A 20,679-nucleotide genomic window follows, 5' to 3' on the forward strand; every position below is an offset into this window, starting at 1 on the left:
TTCATTATGAGTAGTTCTAAGAATTTTATTTGTTATTCGGTATCTTTTTCGCTTACAGAATTATGAAAGAAAATGGATAGAAACAAGTATTTCCTAACTGCGTAAGGTAGCAAATTACACTTCTGAGTTAAAAGCCATTTGTTATCAGCCCTAGTTAGTACTCTGTGTCTCCTGTCTCCTAATTTAGTTCTACTCCCATTAGCCTATATTACGTCTTCTCTTTGTAATTAGGACGATAATAAATATTCAGCTGATTTCTCTCTTGCATTTAATATTTCAGTAACATTTTCAATGTCCTGGTTTGTCTGTGATCCTGGAAGAATGCCATAAGCAAAATAATGTTGACTTTTTTTGTTTTCCTCTCTAAGAGGTGGTTTAGTGACCGCCGTTGGTCGTTTCTTCCCTCATACCTGTCTTTCCTGAACTCCTTTAAACCCCTGTAGCCCCCGTTCTGTATATTTCCATTTGTTTTACAATTTCACTTGCTCATTTCCTTCTCATGGCACTATTGTTCTAGTTTTTTATGTGTTAATTTTATCTCCCTAACTAGATTTTAAGGACCTTGTTTTAAAGTGTATGTCACCTTTAAATGTCTGTTTTATCCTTTTCAAAAGTTTTTGGCCATAATTGCTTACACCTTGCAGCTTGCTGATTCACCTGTTTCTGCTCTTGTCTGTGCCTTTCAGCGTAGGCCTGTCTGTGATTTGTCTTCACTGGTGCTAGGCAGCGCCATAGCTCTGTTCATTACTTATCTGCAGTTCTTTTATTCTCATAGAGCTTTGTAGAAGTCAAAATGGTTCATCAGATACAAACATGTGAAATGATTATCACCTCTTTCCAGTATTAAGATCAGAACTATTTATAAACATTTGCTGTTTAAACATCAGGAGCTATTAAATATCATTTTTTTCAAAGAACAAGTACTATTCTTTAGGGAAGCTTCATAATTAATTACCAAAAAAAGCAAGATATAAAACTATAATATAGAGGTAACTTTATAAGATAGCTATATATAGAAAGAAAATATAATATTTCCAAAATTTTCTAAAGTGAATTGATATTTCATCTTTAGAGAAAGGAAAAAGATTATTTAAGAAATAAAGACAAATTGATTTTTAATGTGAAATTAGACTTAATAATTTAATAGCATATCAAATCAAAAAGTGGTTCTCAGCTCTAGTTACATAGGATGATTACAATCTCCAAGTGCAGGGCTGGGTTATTGGCATTTTTAGTAAAGTCTCCTCAAGAAATTCTGTTGTACATCAAGGTTGAGAGCCGCTGGTGGGGTCTGGCGCCTAGAGCACTGTAGTTCTCTTCAGTGGGATCCTGTGCGCATGCTCCTGCTTACCTTTGCCTGGGGACCCTTTTATTCACGGGGGCACCAGGTTCCCTGTGCTTTTGGTAGGGTTTCCATCTCCCTGTGGAAAACTGATTAGAACATTTGATTACTGCACTCACAGTGTTAACGGGTATGCACAGGAGCTCCAAATACTAATCCACGCATTTCTTACATTTGGTCTTGAAGTGAAGTTACGACTAACATATTTAAGATAGATGTTTAGGTATATACTAGGTATAGTCTCTGTCCTCTTCAGTGACCGTGTCTGGTTCTGTTTAGGACCTTAATCCTTATTGACTTATAGGGACAGTCTTGGAGTCATGGTGCTGGGTCACCAGTGATGGTGAACTTGTATTCTCTGCCTCTGGATAACTGAGAGACATTCTCTGTATTTTATTTCAGGAAAGGAAATGTGTAGAGAGAAATGGTAACTTGGTTTTGTGTGTGTGTGTGTTTTTAAATATGTATTTATTTGCACGGGGTCTTAGTTGTGGCCCTCAGGCTCTTTTCTTGTGGCAGGCAGGTTTCTCTGTGGTTGTGGTGTGTGGGCTTGGTTGCCTTTCGGCATGTGGGATCTTAGTTACCTGACCAGGGATTGAACCCATGTCCCCTGCATTGAAAGGTGGATTCTTAACCACTGGACCGCCAGGGAAGTCCCTCCTTTTGTGTTTCCTTGTTAATAGATTGTATAATGGATTACTTCCTTCAGTCCCCCTTTGTGGTCATGTCAGTGAGCTAGTAGCAGAACTGGGGGTAGAGGTCAGGCTTTAGGATCTTATATTCTAACAGTTCTGTATGTTACAGTCTGTTTCCAGCATGTACTGATAAGTATCTGTAGTCCGAAGTTCTCTGGAAAGAAGTTGAAGACTGATGTTTAATTTCCCACACTGATGTTATGAGAAGTGACCTGAATTTTCAATTCATATACCATAATTTTTTGGTAGGAAGGAGAAACTTTATACAGCTTCATTTTTAAATGGCAGCCAGTTGCTTTTAGATGGTGCCGTTGAAATATATCACATTTTAATTTTTTTTCTGTTGTCATCTTCATTTTGACACTTAGAAGTCTTAAAGAAACGTTTAGTGATATTCTAGTTAAAATGTCAGTCCCAATTTCTTTTCTAAATCTTGGCTATTATAGAGTTGGCAAAGTATTTTAGATTTGAAGTATGTTAATAAAATTTTTAGTTATGAGTTAAGGTATTTTCTTCAACAGGAATAGCTAGCTTTGGCTGGAGTGCAATGCCAAGGAAGTAGGTCCTTTATTTTGTTATAATGGAATTTTATTGAATTAGAAAAAAGGATGAAATGAGATCAAAGAGTCTTTATTGTAATGGGACTTTCAATATAATAGCTTGATTTATATAGGTTGATTCTTATTATTATAAGTTTAATAAATTATTGCCTGAAGGATAGCTTGAAAATTAAAGTTGATATGACATAGGTTGAAACTGAATAAATCAGAATTTTATACAGATGGTAATAAGCCAGGAATGTGTCTTAGGAAACTCCTTTCAAACCTGAGTTATGAGCTACTCTGAAAGTTAGCCTTTGGAGAGTAACTTCCCAAAATTCCTCTCCTGAATTTCCATTTCTTACACTGAGTCTGTTACTCCTGCTGCAGGCCTGTTCTCAGCCATGGGCTCTCAGCATTCACAAGTGTCTGTCTAGCTCCCATTGCTGCAAGGGAAGGAACTACAGGTTATGGCAAAACTTGCGGTTGTGAATCCACAAGGTAGTGATTTGGCACACCGTAGTATATTGGTTAGTTTCTACTTCTTAAGACGTGGTATACAACCCTTGTATACCATTCTCTCCCAAAGCTTGCCTGTAACAAATAAGGCTAGCTTATTTTCCGATTCTGATCCCAGTGTTATATATGTTGCTCTTTTGGTGTGGAATACTTACTCTTAGTGGCTGCTGCCTGACTCTTTGCATATTGTCTAATCAATCTTCCTGTAAGTACTTTAATTAGGGATTTCTGTTCTTCTGAATAACAGGAAGTCTGAGATACTAAACTCTGTATTTAGAGTAGTTTTGTTTAAACTTTAAGGAGCAAAATTAACTTCTCTGACAGTGAGAGTATCTTGAATAAAGAAAAAGTGAACATATATTAAGTATTAGCATATTTGTGGAGATCTACGTATTTCTACAAATTTTCTCTCAGATAAGGTAGTAGACTTCTCTTAGCGCTTCTTCTCATGCTCCGCTGACCCTGAAACTCCAGTTACACAGACATTCTGTCTGAAATAACTTTCTTCTTAAACTTCTCCCAAGGAAAGCAGCCCTAGAATTAGTTTAGAAATATTAGCCTCCTTATTTGAAAATTTGATACTTTTCAAAATTTTTCAGACTCTTAATAATTAAGATAATATCAACGTAAACTACCAAACATTAAATAAATACTGATCAGTTTTATTAGACAAAATTTACTGTTTAGAAAGTTCACAAAATTATGTTTCCCACTATCCCAGATTTATTTGTTTAGGCAAAACTCCCAACAAGCTGATGCTGATGTTGCTTATTTTTCAAGTACTTTTTTGTGAATATAAGCCTCTTTACAAATAATTTTAACTGTTCATATCCCTTAAAATATGAAATGAGTATAGTTCACTAACGTTGGTGGAAAACAGTGCTTGTTGAGCCTCATTTCCCTCTGAACTTTATCATGCGGGGAATAAATTGTAGGGTTCCCTCTTTGAGAATCATAGGAATCAGTGTCAACAAAGGATCTAGTCACGTGGACATGCTTGCTTGCTCTGGGGTTCCAGAACACTTGTCTTTGTGATAAGATTGGTTTCCTGCCAGTTTTGATGTGAGATATAACTGTAATGAGAAACAGGAAAGGAATGGGATTTTGCCACTAATGGGTTAAATCAGGTGTTGAAACTTTTGTTAAATCTCAGAAATAATCTTGTAGCTCCTTGGTGAAACAGTTAACATGGTTGCTGATCTTTGCTTAAGAGAAAGTTTAATAATGGTTGAAAATAAGGTTAACAATTTTTCTTAAATTTCTGCAAAGATTAAGCTGTATATCTGATTTTGTATAGTTTACCACATGTAGAAATGAACCTTGAGAAATACAGGAGAGAAATACAAGACTTATGGAATCTACTGAGACTATCTGAAACATTTCCAAGCGTTTTACTTAATCTCAAACATAGTTTATAAACTGAAATATCAAAATCATATTGTTGAAAGAGGGCTTCCTAGGTGGCTCAGATGGTAAAGAATCGGCCTACAATGCAGGAAACCCAGGTTCGGTTCCTGGGTTGGGAAGATCCCCTGAAGAAGGGAATGGCTACCCACTCTAGTATTCTTGCCTGAAGAATTCCACGGACAGGGGAGCCTGGTGGGGAAATAGTCCATGGAGTCGCAAAGAGTTTGGAAAGAAAATTGATTTATTAGTGTTTTTGAAGGTTCATTGAAAATTACTCAGTAATTTTAACTGCTGTGTGTACTAATGAACTCTTTTATTTTAAGGAACCCAGTGATAATGGACCTCTTTTTACTGAATTAAAGTTCTACCAGCGAGCTGCCAAACCAGAACAAAGTAAGAAATACAGTACACATGTGTTTGCACTTTTAAAATTAGCACTGGTTTTGTTTTTTTGTTTTAAGCCAAGATTAGAGCACTATGGTTTTGTTATTTTTTTACTTTATAGATAGACTGTATTTAAATGAGATTTGTGTGGAAGAATTTTGATCTCTTAATGGATTTGTTATGATAAGATTTCACTTATATTGATAATACAGAGTTAATAAACAATATATGATTTAGGACATAGTGTTAAAAGCTGAGGGTCAGCCCTAACCCATGAGAATGGCTCAGGAATCTCCAAATCTGCTCTTGAGTGTTTTCCTAAGTTCTGGAGACTCTGAATTGCAGGGTTGCCATCACGATGCACTAGAACAGGCCGCCAAGGGAGAGGGCAAGACCTCTGCAGCTCCCCTGACCCTGCCTGTCCTCCTATTCCATCCCCTCTGCAGATCCAGGGAGTCTCCTGGTAGGCTGGTATAGGGTTTGGGAATCTCTCTCGAGGCTCTGTCTCTCCTCGAGCTTGATTTCCTGATGGAGGACCTTTAGAATGAGGTAAAAAGTAAGACTCTGTGGAAACAAGTAGACACTTAGGTAATTGGAGATATTAATCTTAATTGCAGTGCTGTGGTTTGACTTAAAAAAATGTCTTGCAGATTTTTCATTTTAAAGACAACATTTAGGGCAGGATGGCACAATTTTGTAGGTTAATAAAAATGTTTCAGTTGTAAAGTACTTTCATTTATTGGTTATTATGTACTGTTCACTTATTTTTTGTGAATTAAGGTGGAATCTTACACATTCTGTTCTTGAAGATATAAAAACCTGCTTATGTATAACAAAACTGAAATCACAAGCATGTGTTTTAACTTGTAGTTCAGAAATGGATTCGTACCCATAAACTGAAGTACCTGGGTGTCCCTAAGTACTGGGGGTCTGGTCTACATGACAAAAATGGAAAAAGGTAAAAACATGTGTGTTTTGTTTTTCTCCTTCCATTTTGAGCATTTATTGTTCAGTTTGTGTAGTCGAGAATTATGTACAGAGCACCTGTCTCAGTGCTGCCTGGCCTTCACCTGCGTTGTGTGGAGTGTCTTCTGCCGAGCTGAGCAAGGTGTTCGCCCTCGTCTGGGGGGCTTGTCCCAAGTGGTAGCAGCTGCCTGGAACCCAGCTGACGAGTAGGAACACAAAGCCAAACGTGCCTGCCTTGTTTTTTTTCCCTTAATAACGAACAAGCAAAGAGAAAACTTCATGTTGCGTATGTCAAAGGGAGCCCTCGGGCTTCAATATGGCATTTCCTGTTAGAAACATCAGTATAATCTGCCCACCTTGATGAGGTTTCAGTCTAGCTGATGAGAAAAAGCAAGCTTGTTTGAAACAACCAGAGGCCAGTTTAAGTGCCAAATTGTGTAATTCTGCCTCGTGTGTGTCTTAGGAATTCAGAGAGGAGAGGACATTGCTGGCAGAGTTGAGTTGGAGGAAACCTCCAATGCTTTTGCTGCATAATTTGACACTAAAAAATATTTGATTGAATGAATAGAGTGTCATTCAGGAGTGCTGGTAGCTGAGATTTGGAGAGTCGATTTGGTTGGAACTGGGGTGTACTGGTTAGGATGCTCGCAGCCGCAGGTAAAGATAAAGCTGACTCAGCCCTCTTTAAGTCACCCATCACGTGCTCGGGTTGCTTTACCTTGGCTTTGCTCTCTGTTAATTCTCCATCGTGCAGTCTCACGGTGACTGCCCGTTTCTAGACTTCGCATGCAAACAGTCCCCCATGCAAACAGCAGAAAATAGGGTTGCTTCTCGTGAGTTTCAGTTTCCTGGCAGGGAAGCCATTCCCAGGGGTCTTGTGGCCGATGTCCCTCCGTGTTTTCTTTGTTGGAGTTTTATCAGTGATCATTCTTAAACCAGCCACTGGCAAGGGCAGGGTGGTCACAGCGATGAGTCGGGGGAAAGGATAGAGAGCCTGAACCCCAGCTGGGCTCCGCCGGACACGATGGAAATCAGAGGAGCTGCTGGTGGGCAGCCAGCACTCTGCATTGGGACGTTCCGATCTGGAACCCAGGCACCTCCCAGGGAGCCTGGCAACTCTGGGGAATGGCCAGATAACATTTTGTTATAGTTTTGCTGGGACAGGCTTCTGTAGTTTTCATGAAATTTTTTAGAGAAGTAGTGTAGAGCGTACCAGAGACAGACCCTTGGTTTCACATCTGTGTTTGCCTTAAGATGGTGTGACTGGGTACGCTCCTCCCGTCTGCCTGTGGCACCACATGGGTGAAGCGGAGTCAGGCCTCCCCACGTAATAAGAGCATTAAATGTGAAGCTGTCAGAATTATGTGTAAGTGTTGGCTTTACTGTCACAGGGGTCTTTAATCTCTCAGATATTAAGAACTGCTGGTTTAGAAAAGCCCTGCAGACAAGGAATAGCATCTCAAGCGGGGAGTGACCTGAACACAGGGGCAGAGTAGGCTTCTGGCCTTGGGGGTGGCCTTGTGGCCATCTTTCTTCAACAAAGAAAGGGTGACTGGACACATACGAGGAAGAGAAGAAAATGACTTGGAGGAAGAGGCCGAGGCAGGTAATGAAGACACAGGTGAAAGGGCTGTTTGGAGCCTGTGCGATAGGTGGCTGGAAGCTACTGCAGGTGCTTAAACAAGGAACAGACACGTTTGAGGTACAGCTGACCTCCCATTGACTCCTGGTGGCCTTACCACTGAACCCGTGTCTTCTGTGACATAGAGTTGGCTGCAGATATCTTGTAAATGGGAAGGTTCATCACCTGTAAGGTAGTGATTTACTTTTTAGGTTGAAGCTTTTAAGAAACAATCATTTTAGTTCTTACAAAAGTAAAAGTAAGACTCCTTCCCACCCTCCTCCCCTGCCAGAAATCCTTACTTCCTTCTGTAACTCATCTGAAGTGATGTGAATATAGTGCTTAGCACAGTGTTAGGCTCGTAAAAATGTTAGCTGCTATCGTTATTAAATCATTTATGCTGATTTATAGATTGCCATTATTTGCATTGTTTTATTCAAGTCCCCAGGAAAGTATACATCAATGGTTTTACTTGAGAGAAGTTACTTGGAGGTACCTTTTCTTTTAGTGCTCAGTGGTAGAAATAATTTTGTGGAAGAACGTGGTAGAGATTTCTGTGCAGTGTACAGAATCCTGCTTCATTTGATGTGGATAGTTCAGACATGGTGAGAAGATGGAGGGATTGTTGAGAATAGTGGTGGGGTGATCTGTGAATAAAAACAGAGCCCCCCGTCCTGTGATGTGTTGATAGATCTCCAGTGGAATTAAACCACGTGTGCTTCAGCTCCCTTTCAGAGTGTCAGCAGAGGCTGTAGTTTTGTTACCTGTGTGTTATTTTATAGTAATTACACAATCACATCACTTATTTGTAAAAAAACAAACACATCCATGTGTCCTTGGTCTCCCCGCTCACCTCTCAAAACCTGTTGTACAGAGGAAGTTAGGAAGCCAGTATTACTGTTCCCTCTTTGTGATGTTTGAGGTTGGGGCACTGAAGGTCTTAGAAAAGTGAAGGCATTTTGCCACTGACTAATTACATGACTTGGGACAAATAACTTTGCCTCTACAAATGTTAATTATTTTATTAAAAGATGTTTAGAAGGATCTCTAATTCTTTTCCAGTTAGAGAATAGGTAGAATTTTGGATTTTTTATTTGGCGTATTGCCTTTTAACTGTTAGCTCTTCCTTTCCCTGTAGAATTGTCATACTGTGTTTTTATCTTAGAAATCTAAAATATGTAAGTGAGATTTTTGTGTCCTACTTATGTTTGTTTATTTTGATATATTTAGTGTGGTCAAAGACGTAGATTCACCACTTCCTAAAGGACAAATTACTAATGATCAGTTTTCTTCTGCTGTAAAACGGGGCTCATGGGGGTGCCTGCCTCATCAGGGTGATGGGAGGTTTAAATGCACTGACATTAATACATCTAAAGTATTGGTATTAGAATAGGGCCTTTCTCATACTTCAGTAAATGTCAGCTGCTGTTGTTACAGTGATTATTAATCTTATTCCCATTAGAAGATAGCTTGGTAGATTTTGAGTATTTGATACATCTTGGTTTTTTATTGATTTATTGAATGGTTTAACTAGACAGCTCAGAATGTGGAAAACTCTGTAAAGGTAAAAGTGGTTCACAGAGCAAAAGATGAGCCAGTCGCTGCGGCGAGGCGATGCTTTTCAGTGCCCTGAAGTGTGCTGTGTGCTGGATGCACAGTACACGGAAACACACGCGTAGTTACTGAAGTGTAGAGTTGGGTGCTGGAGAAGACCCTAGAAAGCGTGAGGCCCTGCTGTCTCGTTTGACACCTACGGAAATTGGGGCCCAAACAAGAAAAGTGACTCGGCCAAGGTGACAGAGTTGGTTTTGTGGCAAAACTGAAAATCTTTATGTTTTTCTGGGACATTTACTGTTCCCCAAATCTTATCTGTTGAGTACTTGGTATATAATTCTTTTATACCATTTAAGCAGTTTTATTGCATTTAACTATTATTACAGCATCTCTTGACAGTCTTGAATTTAACAGAATGTTAATACTGCTAAAATGTCCCTTAAAAATAGAGAACAGTCACAGATAGGAAGTTAATATCCAGAAGCATAAATTAACTTTAACTATGACAAAAATCAGTGATAACAGTCTCACTCAGATTATTTATCTTTATTATCTTTACCGTAAAGCGTCTGTTGTCTTCTATCTGGGTGTTTTTTCCTTGCATTGAATGCTGTCTCATGTGACTTGTTGAGACCGGGAGGCCCCTAAGATAAAAGGCAGAATCAGGACAGCTCTTGCAGCTCTTGAGATTTTTCATTGGAAGAACTAGTTTCAGATGTCTTTCTTTCCTTTTGCTTTCTACTTTCTTACTAAACATTGCCTTGAAAAAAATTAGTTTGAAAGGAGAGTGCTCATGGCAAAGTAGGTTTTCCTGAGTTACATTTTGTTCATTGACTTTTCTTGTTTGTCTTTAGTTACAGGTTTATGATAATAGATCGCTTTGGGAGTGACCTTCAGAAAATATATGAAGCAAATGCCAAAAGATTTTCTCGGAAAACTGTCTTGCAGCTAAGCTTAAGAATTGTATGTGAGCTACATTCTTCTCGTTTTTAATCCAGTAAAGGCTAGTTGTGTTGACGCTTGGTCCTCTGCTGGTTGGTGTCAGGTACTGCATTAATTTATTGTATATGATGCTTTCATAGCTGGATATTCTGGAATATATTCATGAGCATGAGTATGTACATGGAGATATCAAGGCCTCAAATCTTCTTCTCAGCTACAAGAATCCTGACCAGGTAGCTTTATAACTTTAATTTCTACTGTTTAAAACCTGTTGTTTGAAAACAAATACAGTTGCTATGAACTTTTGAACCCATGCAGAAGTTTTACTTTTTGAAGTAGATATGGTAATAATAATATTTCTTCTTGACACTTTTATCTAGTTAACATTCTACATTTTTGATGCGATTTGTTGGCACTTTATCAAGTTGGCTATTTTGCCCTAAATAATATTCAGAAGAAGTACTTGTGATACAAAATGAATTTCAAATAGCTATTTGGGGGTGGAAGCTTAAAATTACATAGTGCATCAATGAATTATGTTTGCCTGTCTGCTTTGTCATTTTTTTTATTTCCTTTGTTCAAGAAATCCATCAAATGTAAGTGTTCTGTTACTTGGGAAATTTGGTCTTTAACATGTTGATTATTGAAATCAATTGGTTTACAGAAATATCTTAGCTGTCTAAATTTGTATAGGGTTTGGAATTCAAATAGGCATTTTTTAAGCTTATTACATTAACTTTGTAATTTTCACTTTTTAAGGAAAAGAGAAAAGCTGATGTTATTATACCTGTATTTGGCTCAATTTAATTGGAGTTAGAGGGGTTTATAGTTTTCTTGAAGCTGACTCCATGATTTTGGTAAGAGTCAGGTTTAGTTGAAGTCATAGTTGGGCCTCTGTATTTAATCCGTTTTATGTATGTCTCACTTCTTAACTTGAACTTATATAAGAAAGGGATACTTAGGTATTTTAGGTTTGTTAAGTCAACATGCTGTACTTATTTCTTCCTTGTCTTAGGCCTGACTTTGACTTCCCCTTGTTCAGCTTCCCCTTTCTCCTTTGGCTCCCCTTTCTTTTCCCGTCCTCCCCTTCCCTCTCTCTGTTACGGTGGCTGTAAGGACCTCTGTAGGTTCCCCAGAAGGAAGTTGCTGGTTAGAGCAGGCTAATGGAGCAATCCTAAAGGCAGCCACAGAATTCCCAGCCAACTTACTTTATTTGCATTTAGGTCAAAAATAAGCAAGCACACAAACAATACACGGCTAAGAACCTGAATGGTAAGGATTCCGTTAATTGAAGTCAACCAGACTTATATAATAAATACAAATATAATTTCTTTTTTACAGTTGACTAAAACATGCTGCCTTTTGTTCAGGTGGAAATATTTTTGCAGCTTGGTTGTCCTTTGGGCATACGCTTTGGATGGGATAATTTTTTTAGTATTAGATGTATGTGCTCAATCCAGACCCATATTTTTACTTCACTTCCCTCCTGTGACCAGATGCATACATCTGCGAGACAGTTACCTGGAGTTGGAGATGTAATATGTGGCTCTGGAACAGAGTAAAGCCAGATTTATTAGCTTTGTATGCTAATCAGATGTACATGTACATGCCCATAGATGTGTGTATGCATTATATTAAAATTTAGTTTTAATTGTGAAGACTTGACTTTAACATATAATATTTAAATGTACCTAAGAGCGTCATCTAAAAGTTCTTCAGGTCATCGTTATAATCTTGAAACTATTTCTATGAAGTGAGTTGATGCTTGATCACCCTACGAGTAAAGAGCAAGAACTAGCACGCGGCGTGTCCGCCGAGTTAGCGCCTGCTCGCAGTGTGGCAGGTGCTCCGCGGCCAGTATTGATGGTCTACTCTGCTCAGCTTCCTTTTCAATGCCATGAGAAAAAGTGTATGATTTATGATCCGTGCTCAAATGGAGGAGACAAGATTATTACAAGTAAAGCGCACACTTGCGTAAGGAAGTCAGGTGGTATTATCTGCACTGTAGCTACATGGTCATTTAATGTTTTTCTTTAAATAAAAGGCACTTCAGACTTAAGTACCTGGTGTTGTTCGCGTGCCAATCAAACTTGTGTGGGGTGTCGTAGTGTGGCTTTGTGGGTGATCTGCCCTCCAGTGACAGTGTTCTGGTTCTGAGCTTTACAGGCTTTAATTTGTTTCGGTGCTTGGACGTTTATAGGTGTACTTGGTAGACTATGGCCTTGCTTATCGATACTGCCCAGAAGGCACTCATAAAGAATACAAAGAAGACCCCAAAAGATGTCACGACGGCACGATTGAATTCACCAGCATCGATGCGCACAACGGTGTGGGTACGTCCGAGGCATCTGCCCTAGAGCTGCGGCCCCAGCGCTTTCCGCTGAGCTCCTGCGTGGCTCTTCATCGGCGTCAGGAGATGAGCGGACGGGTTAGAACTGAGGAGGCAGGACAGGGCCGGGGAGGAAGGGAGCGCTTAGGCTCCTGCATTTGAGGAGCAGGGCACCTGTGTTCTCCCCGTCTTCCTCTCACCCTTCAGAGGTCATGACGGGCTGGTGGCAGAAGTAGTTTGGTCAGCTGCCGTGAGGCTTCTTTTGCTTTTCTTTAGCTTAATTGGAATGCTAGGGCCTTCCCCCGTAAAGGTCTGTGATTTCTTATGCAGCTACAACTTTGTAACCAGTAGACTTACTTTGTCACCCATTCAGCTGGACTGTTTCTTCAGCTGTCATTTCTTTTTTTTTTTTTTCTGTGTCCAACACTGGAGGAGCTAAAACCCCCAGTTTTCTGGGCCTCTTAATAGCTTCCGGCATTTTTAATATCTTCACATTTTCCAAGGGCACTATTAAATGTATCATTGCTTTATAATTTATTTTGTAGACTAGTAGTCTCAGTTTGAAACTGTAGAGTTTTGCCATTTTGGGTTATTAAGTAAATTATTAGCCAGAGGTAAATGAGTTCTTTGATATTGACCAGTATTCAGTGCTTTTTTTCAAAATGGAGTCAAGATTGTCTGGTGAAAAAGAAGACTTAGAGTTGAGTCTTACCTTATTGCTTTAGATAAACCTGAAATTCTGCCTTAAACATTATTTCACTGTGCTGAATCCTCTTCTTTTGCTTCACAGCCCCATCAAGACGTGGTGACTTGGAAATCCTTGGTTATTGCATGATCCAGTGGCTTAGTGGCCATCTGCCATGGGAGGATAATTTGAAAGATCCTAATTATGTTAGAGATTCCAAAATTAGGTAAAGGAAAACTTACAGTAAATTATTTTGGGCAAAATGATGAGGCAGATGTTTGGTCAGAACTTCTTCACAAGGACTATAGCTTTAACTGACAGTAATGTAGAGATAAGAAAGTACTTGTTTAACAGTAAGATTCCTTGGATTTCTTTTTGCTGAATTTATTTTAGAAGAATGTTCGTAAGTGTATTTAGGATGTAGCACAGTGCTGCTTAATGTGCTGTTTACTGATATTAAGTATTAGTGACTTTCCATGGCATCAAACAATGACTCGTTCTTTAATTTTTAACAGATACAGAGAAAATATTGCAAGTTTGATGGACAAATGTTTTCCTGAGAAAAACAAGCCAGGTAAGAAAAGGCTTCTTTAGTGTTCATAAGGATTTTGTTTTCTGAGAGGAAGAATATCCTGAGGTCCATAGACTGACAACCCTTCATGTAAGAGCTTCGGAATTGTTGGGCAACCATCTCATTGGGGCCTGCTCGCGTAGGCCTTTCCACAGGTGGGCCTTACTTAGTTGGTATTCAGTGCTTTCAGTCAAGGAACCAAATTTCATTCAGTAATGCCACTGTTTTCCTAGTTGAGGCTTTATTTTGTGCCTCAGACTCTTCTAGGCACTAGGGATACATCAGTGAACAAAATAAATAAAATCTCCTGTCCTCATGAAACTCTAGTTGGGAAAGGTAGACAGTAAACAAGTGAGTAAATCTCACAGTTTATTGCATGGTTAGTACTGTGGCAAAAACGAAAAACACAGGAAATAGAATTGAAGGGATGGGGTGGTTGTTACTGTAAATCGGGTGGCCTGGGATGGTCTTCCTGCGAGGTCCATTTGAGCAGCTGTGGGAAGGAGAAAGGGGGTGAGCTCTGGGGAAGAACGTGTCCATGTGGAAGGAACGTGAGTGCCTGGTGATGCCTGCTCCTAGGCCATCATGGGCTTTGGCTTTTACTTTGAGCAAGAGCGCGTGAGGTGTGGAGGAAAGGAGGGACGTGAATTGTCTGTCTTTAAGGGAACTCTCTCCAGCTCCTGTCTTGAAGAGCGACTGCTAAGGAGGCAGGGCCGGGTACAAACAGGAGCCAGTTAGGAGCTTCCTGCCATGATCCGAGCAAGGGAAGTAGCAGGGCAGGTGTGAGCAGCGGTCAGTTTGGATATATTTAGAAGTCTTTTCAAGCCTTGGCTCAGTTGTCTCCTTTTCAGGGAGGTCTACCGTGAGCTTAAGCTGTTTAAATTTGCAACCTATCAATCACATCTGGAAATGGAATGTTACAGCTTTTTCAGATTCGCTCCCTGGTGCCTTCTTCCAGTCACCGGCCTCTCCCTCTGGCCTAATGAATCTCTACCACGACTTCCAACATCAAGGATTTCTCTTTGAACTATATGGAAATAGAATCACAGAGTGAACAAAACAGATAATTTCATGAGGGCAGGGATTTTTCATGTTCAAGTTTTTGGTGGCTTTCTTTTTCTTTCATTCAAAACTGCATTTGTGAAATTCATTCCCACTGTTACATTTTTTAAATGTTTTTATTTTTTAACTTTATTGAGGAATAATTGACAAATATAATTCTATAATGTGATGATTTGCTATGTAGGCATGCCTCATTTTATAGCGATTCACTTTATTGCACTTTGCAGATGTGTTTCTTTTTTACTAATTGAAGGTTTGTGGCAACCTATGTCGAGTAAATCTGTTGGTGCCGTTTTTTCCAACAGCATTTGCTCACTTCCTGTCTGTGTCAAACATTGTGGTAACTCCTACAATATTTTAAACTTTTTCATTATTATACTTGTTATGGTGATTTGTGATCAGTGATATTCTTATTGCAAAAAATTATTGAGTCACTGAAGGCTCAGATAATGGTGGGCACTTTTTAGCAATAAAGTGTTTTTTTAATTAAGGTATGTACATTTTTTTAGACATTGTGTTATTTCACACATAATAGAGTACAGTATAGCATAGACATAACTTTTCTGTGCACTGGGAAACCAGAAAAGGTAACGTGACTTGCTTTATTGTGATACTTGCTTAATTGTGGCAGTCTTGAGCTAACCTGCGATGTCTTCCAAGATCTGCCTGTACATGTAGACTGGCGAGTGATGAACCTGATTTAACACCCCTATCACCTCGCATAGTTAACAGTGGCCTTTCTTGAAAAGACCAGCCTTGCTCTGTGATGCCCCCTTTGTGTTCAATCATGTGCGGATCTGTGAGTCTGTTTCTGGGCTCTTTCATAGTTTTTTTTTTTTTTTTTCTGTTCTTGGGCCACACTGTCTTAATTACTATAGCTTTATCTGGTAGTTTAAGTCCTCTGGCACTTTTTCTTCTTTAAACTTGACTTTGCTGTTTTGCTTGATCCTCTGTATATTTGTACATTTTAGAATCACCTTGTCAGTTCCGCACATATCCTCTCCCTCTGCAACGTGCTGAAATTTTGAGTGGGATTGCAGGGACTCTGTGGACTAATTGGGGAGCATTGGCATCTTTATACAATTGATACTTTATAGCTTCCATTTAATTTGGTGTCAGTTTCTCTCACCTGTGTTTTATAGTTTTCATTTGGAAAAAATCTTGCCCATCTTTCATGATATTTGTTTGTAGGTATTTGATGCTTTTTGATGCTATTGTATGTGATATGTTTTTATTACTTTTCTAATTGCTTGTTGCTGGTGTATAGAAGATAAATAGGTTTTTAAATACTTTATATCCTGTGATCTTGTTAAATTTACACACTGGTTAGAAGGTTTTTGGTAGACTTCTTAGGATTTTCTGCAGACACTCGCGTGTCTGTGAATAAACTTCTACATCTTCCATTCCGCTCAGTGCCTGCTGTCTGTTTCCTTGCCTCACTGGACCAGCTGGAAACTACAGGACTTTCAGGCAGCACAGGAATGGTGCACATGGACGTCCTTGCTGTTCTCTCCTCTCAGAAGGGAGGTCTTCAGTATTTTACTACACTTGGTGATGTTTGCTTTAGGTTTTCTGTAGATCCCCTTTATCAGATTAAGAAAGTTGAAAGGAAGGATTTCCGTTTCTTTTTTCTCAGGTACCCAAGTATTTAGAATCATGCTTGACATGTGGTGGATACTTAAAATGTCTGAATGAATGAATGTGTGTGTAGCACTCACATGATCTCTTGATTTATTGGATGTGGGAAGAGGATTTGAGGATCTGGGAGAATGGGATTTTCTATAATTGAGACAGAGAAAACCGCAGGGTGAGCAGGTTTTAGGGGTTGGTCAGGAGTTTGGATTTGGTTGGGATGTGAGATGCCAGTTACAGAGCCAGTATATGAGTCAGTGGATATACAAGTCTGGAGGTAGGTGGAAAGGTTGTACTGGGCATATACACATATGAGTTACTAACCCAAAGATGGATTTTTAGATGGGTGTTGAGAGGTGTTGATCTTGACTAGTAAGATTTCTTTTTATGGGTTTGGTTCTGCCTCAGTGTACAGTAGACCTTTTATCATTCACAAGCTGCTTTTTCTCTTTTATGGGACAACTAGGCCTTGCTTGTGCTTTTCTTTTTCAACCTGTTTTTCGTGTTTCATTTTTCATTTACCCAAAAAATGCAGCTGTATTCTCTAGAACTAATGGCTTCTGTGGCAAAAAAAAAAAAAAAAAAAATTCTGGCTATGATATTTATTGTACTTAAGCACATTTTACTTCATAATATTTATTCTAGGTCCTTTTAAAAAGTAGTTTTAAAATTATATTAGTAATTATTTTTATATATATTAAAATTTTAAGCTTGTCTTCTTTCTTACTGTCACAATTAAAAGATATTTTTGCACTGTATCTAAAAATACATTTTTTTATTTGACTTATCTGACAATTCCTGAATTCAAAAGCATACTTTCAATGAAGACGTGATAGAAAGACATATTTAACAAGCTATATATATTTGCATTCTAATGTTACTGTAGTTGTGGATCATTTTCTTAGAAGAGATAAGTATGTTGTATTTATGATAAAAACTAGAAAATAATTGTCATTCTTTTAGATGAAATTGCTAAGTACATGGAAACAGTGAAATTACTGGATTATGTTGAAAAACCTCTTTATCAAAAGCTACGAGATATTCTTTTGCAAGGACTGAAAGCTATAGGAAGCAAGGATGATGGCAAGCTGGACCTCACTATTGTGGAGAATGGAAGTTTGAAAGCAAAACCAGTGGCAAAGGTGAGTTTTGTTATTGAATTTTCCTTTGGGTTTCCTGTAACTGTTTGCAGCAAATATAGACAAGTAAATCAGTAGCTCAGTAAAGAAAATAGCAGATTGCTCTGCAGTTAAATATTTATCATCATTACATAAAAGCAAACTCTATGATATGGAAAAATACATAGAGGGTTTTAGAAAAATGAGTATGTATTTCTTATGTCCGGTAGCAAGTTAAGAAATTCCCTAAAAAATTCTAACTTGGGAAACTAATATCTAGCAGGGGAATTTGGGGGGGAGGGGGAGGCTTTCAATTCACATACTGTCTGTCCTTTTCTGCCATGTCATCCCTTTTGGTTGATCCCATGTTTCACTTTTTCCTTGTTCATTGGTGTGGTCCAAGTATTTGCCATTTGAAAATTGGTTTTGGAAAATTGTCATTTGAAAATTACATTTGAAAGTTTCCTTATCTGTTGGTGTGGTATATTTCCCATTTGAACATTATTTTGCTCTTTACAGAAATGTCACTTCATAAAGCTATGTATATGTATATAAGAGGATTAATTTTTGGGGAAGAAATGTTAAATAATAAACCTATGGTAGAAGTATTGTTAATTTTAATTGGAGAACGAAATGGCAACCCACGCCGGTATTCTTGCCTGGAGAATCCCATGGACAGAGGAGCCTGGCAGGCAACAGTCCTTGAGGTTGCAAAGAGTCGGACACGACTGAAGCAGCTTAGCAGAAGTAATGTACAGACTTGTAGATAACCTCTGGTATTTTAAATTTTAGATTTTAAGGTATGCATCATCTTACTGGTTATTTTTAATAATTATTGATTAACTTTGTTCTTTTTTAATCTGAAATTGTTAGTTACTTTTATATGAAAAAGGAAGACTACTTTTAGAAGAAAAAGATGTTTTTACATTATTGACTTTTAATTATCATTAACTGTATATTCCAGTAGATTTTTTTGGAAGACTCATATTGCAAACTATGAGATAAAGAGTTAAAAACAGATTTTCTCCCTTTAATATAAGCAGCATATTAAGTTTTTCATAATTTTTTTAATTTACAGAGGAGATAGGAATTTTGAAATTGGATCATAAATTTGACTTTTTTGGCTAATAGTAGATTTCTTTATAATTTCATCACAGAATCTGGAATTATACATATGCATCTATGTATACATCTTCTTGCTTTCATAAATTTTGTCTCAGTTGCACCTACTCCATTTTTGTGGTCAACGACCACGAGGAAAACCATATCCAGTTTTATGTGAAGAGGATAAATTGAAGGCTGAGTGGAATTTTTCAGGAAGGTGGTAAACTTAGAATTTGCGTATATGTATAAATATACAGCTCACATCTTGCTCAGGACAGATTTTTGTGCATTAATATTTATAGCTGGCTTCTGTAGTGTTTTGCTCTAAAATTTTGCTGATTGAAAAATAAAGATCTCTGTTGTCCTGAGAACTTGTCCAGTGCCATCTCCCTTCCCTTTGCAAATCACTGTTGTTTGTAACTACATGCTGGAGAAAATTTCGTTTCCCCAGGTTGGCTGACTTTACAGCTGAATAGGTCAGTCTGCTGCAGAGCTAACATCTGTGACCTTATAATTCTCTTGTGTCCTTGGATAGTTCAGAAAGCTGGAAATTTCTTGTTAGATCATCCCCTACATGTATAAAGCCTCATTTAGGGGAAGAACATGAATAAAAAGCTGAACTGTTAGGTTTCCTTCATTGGTTTGCTGCCTTTCCCCTCCACCCCCCCACCTCAGAACTGGCACAGGACTGTTTTTGTATTAAAAAGAAATTAATCAAAGTTAAGATTAGGTAAGATCCTGAAGCTGCTTGTTAGGCATTTAACTGTAGATTAATTGTTGATTTTGTTAGCCTTTTGTTTTTTATTTGTAAAGTGAAAGAGTTAATTTTTGTTTTTAAGCATCAGAACACTTTCTTCAAATAAATTGTAAATATACCACATCTAAAACAGATAAAAGCAGAGCTTCATCCAACTTTTGAGTCTGAGGACTTCCAACAAGAGAAAGCGTTCTTCTCTGAGAAATTAGTATATTCCATCTCTTTTTTTTAGGAATGTGTATTTAGTTGAAATTCCTCTTTTCTTTTTTTGCTTTGGTTTTCAGAATTTCAGAGAATTTCAGAGTTGAGTGTAATGCTTCGTCATGGAAGCTGTATTAATCCTTATAATTGCATATTTATTTATTCTTTTCCTCTGTCATAGTTTTTTTAAAAACTTAAAGTGTACGTTCTTTGTATTTAGGACACTCAAATCTCTGAAAGGGATGAGTTTAACCAATTCTATGTATATTTCTCTTTATATTCCTAAGAGATAAGGGTTTTAAAAAAAAAAAATCTGTAAGAATTGATCAGCAGTGAAATGAAGCAAGGCTTCTATCTAGTTTTTTACAGCCATGCTTGATTGTGGTACAGTATATTTGAAAACTAGTGAAATATGAATGTATCCACTTGGAACTGTTTTTGGTCTCAGTAACCTAAGGGTATTATTTAAAGTACAAAATTTGGGTTTGACATAAAGCTGAAGTAGAAAGATACTAAGTATTAGTTTCTCCTTAAAAAGTACTGCAGCCAAAGATGTCAACTGTTGATTAGAACTTGACACTTAGAATCTGTCAGTATAGTTCCAACAGTTACTGGATTCACTGTGTACTCTTAAAATCACTGTTCAGCAATTATGTGTAAGGTCTAATTTATGTAACTGATCTAGGCTAGGTCCCCGGGGCTATAGGGATCAATAACATGTAGTTCTGTCCTTAAAGAATTTCTCCCTGTCCCATCTGGGTTAAGAACAGCTTAATTTACTGGAAAGAACTCAGCAAGTTAAACGACATTAATACCTCAATTAGCTATTTTTTTTTTATAAGGTTTTGATTAAGTTGCTTGCCCAAGCCAACGAAAAGAGCTGTTCATTAGAATCTCTTGAGTGTCATCCCTGGAGATCTGCTGACTAGATCTAGAGCATGGCCCTGCAATTTGTATTTTTTTTTTCCAAGCAATATATATTGTTGCTCCCTGTACATGATGTCCAAGTACCCTTTTTTCTAGTTTCCAATTTTTTGTTTTTCTAAGTTATGTTATGCTAGTTGACCTTTCCATAGTTCCTCTGAAAAATCATTAACCATTGTTAAAGAAATAATAAATTCCTGCTGACACTCAGCCTGGAACATGGTACGGAGAACTGAACAAGAGCAAAAAAAGGTCTTCAAGCTCCCATCAGTGGTCTGCAGCTGCTCTGGTGGACAACGTCCTATCTCTTTGAGGTGACCACACCTC

The 20,679-nt window shown here is 38.1% G+C and overlaps 1 protein-coding gene across 4 annotated transcripts in view; it reads left to right on the top strand.

The window, feature by feature from the left end:
• Positions 1 to 20,679, top strand: part of VRK1 (VRK serine/threonine kinase 1) — a 77,924-nt gene that overhangs the window by 40,039 nt on the left and 17,206 nt on the right. For all 4 annotated transcript variants that reach the window (XM_061159390.1, XM_061159393.1, XM_061159392.1 and 1 more), the window contains 8 exons: positions 4,826 to 4,895; positions 5,757 to 5,844; positions 9,882 to 9,990; positions 10,110 to 10,202; positions 12,170 to 12,302; positions 13,089 to 13,209; positions 13,499 to 13,557; positions 17,212 to 17,390. In XM_061159390.1, the coding sequence (XP_061015373.1) occupies positions 4,826 to 4,895; positions 5,757 to 5,844; positions 9,882 to 9,990; positions 10,110 to 10,202; positions 12,170 to 12,302; positions 13,089 to 13,209; positions 13,499 to 13,557; positions 17,212 to 17,390 (852 nt within the window). The remainder of the gene's footprint in view (positions 1 to 4,825; positions 4,896 to 5,756; positions 5,845 to 9,881; positions 9,991 to 10,109; positions 10,203 to 12,169; positions 12,303 to 13,088; positions 13,210 to 13,498; positions 13,558 to 17,211; positions 17,391 to 20,679) is intronic.

The sequence above is a fragment of the Dama dama genome, chromosome 13 (assembly GCF_033118175.1).
Source record: "Dama dama isolate Ldn47 chromosome 13, ASM3311817v1, whole genome shotgun sequence".
Lineage (NCBI taxonomy): Eukaryota > Metazoa > Chordata > Mammalia > Artiodactyla > Cervidae > Dama > Dama dama.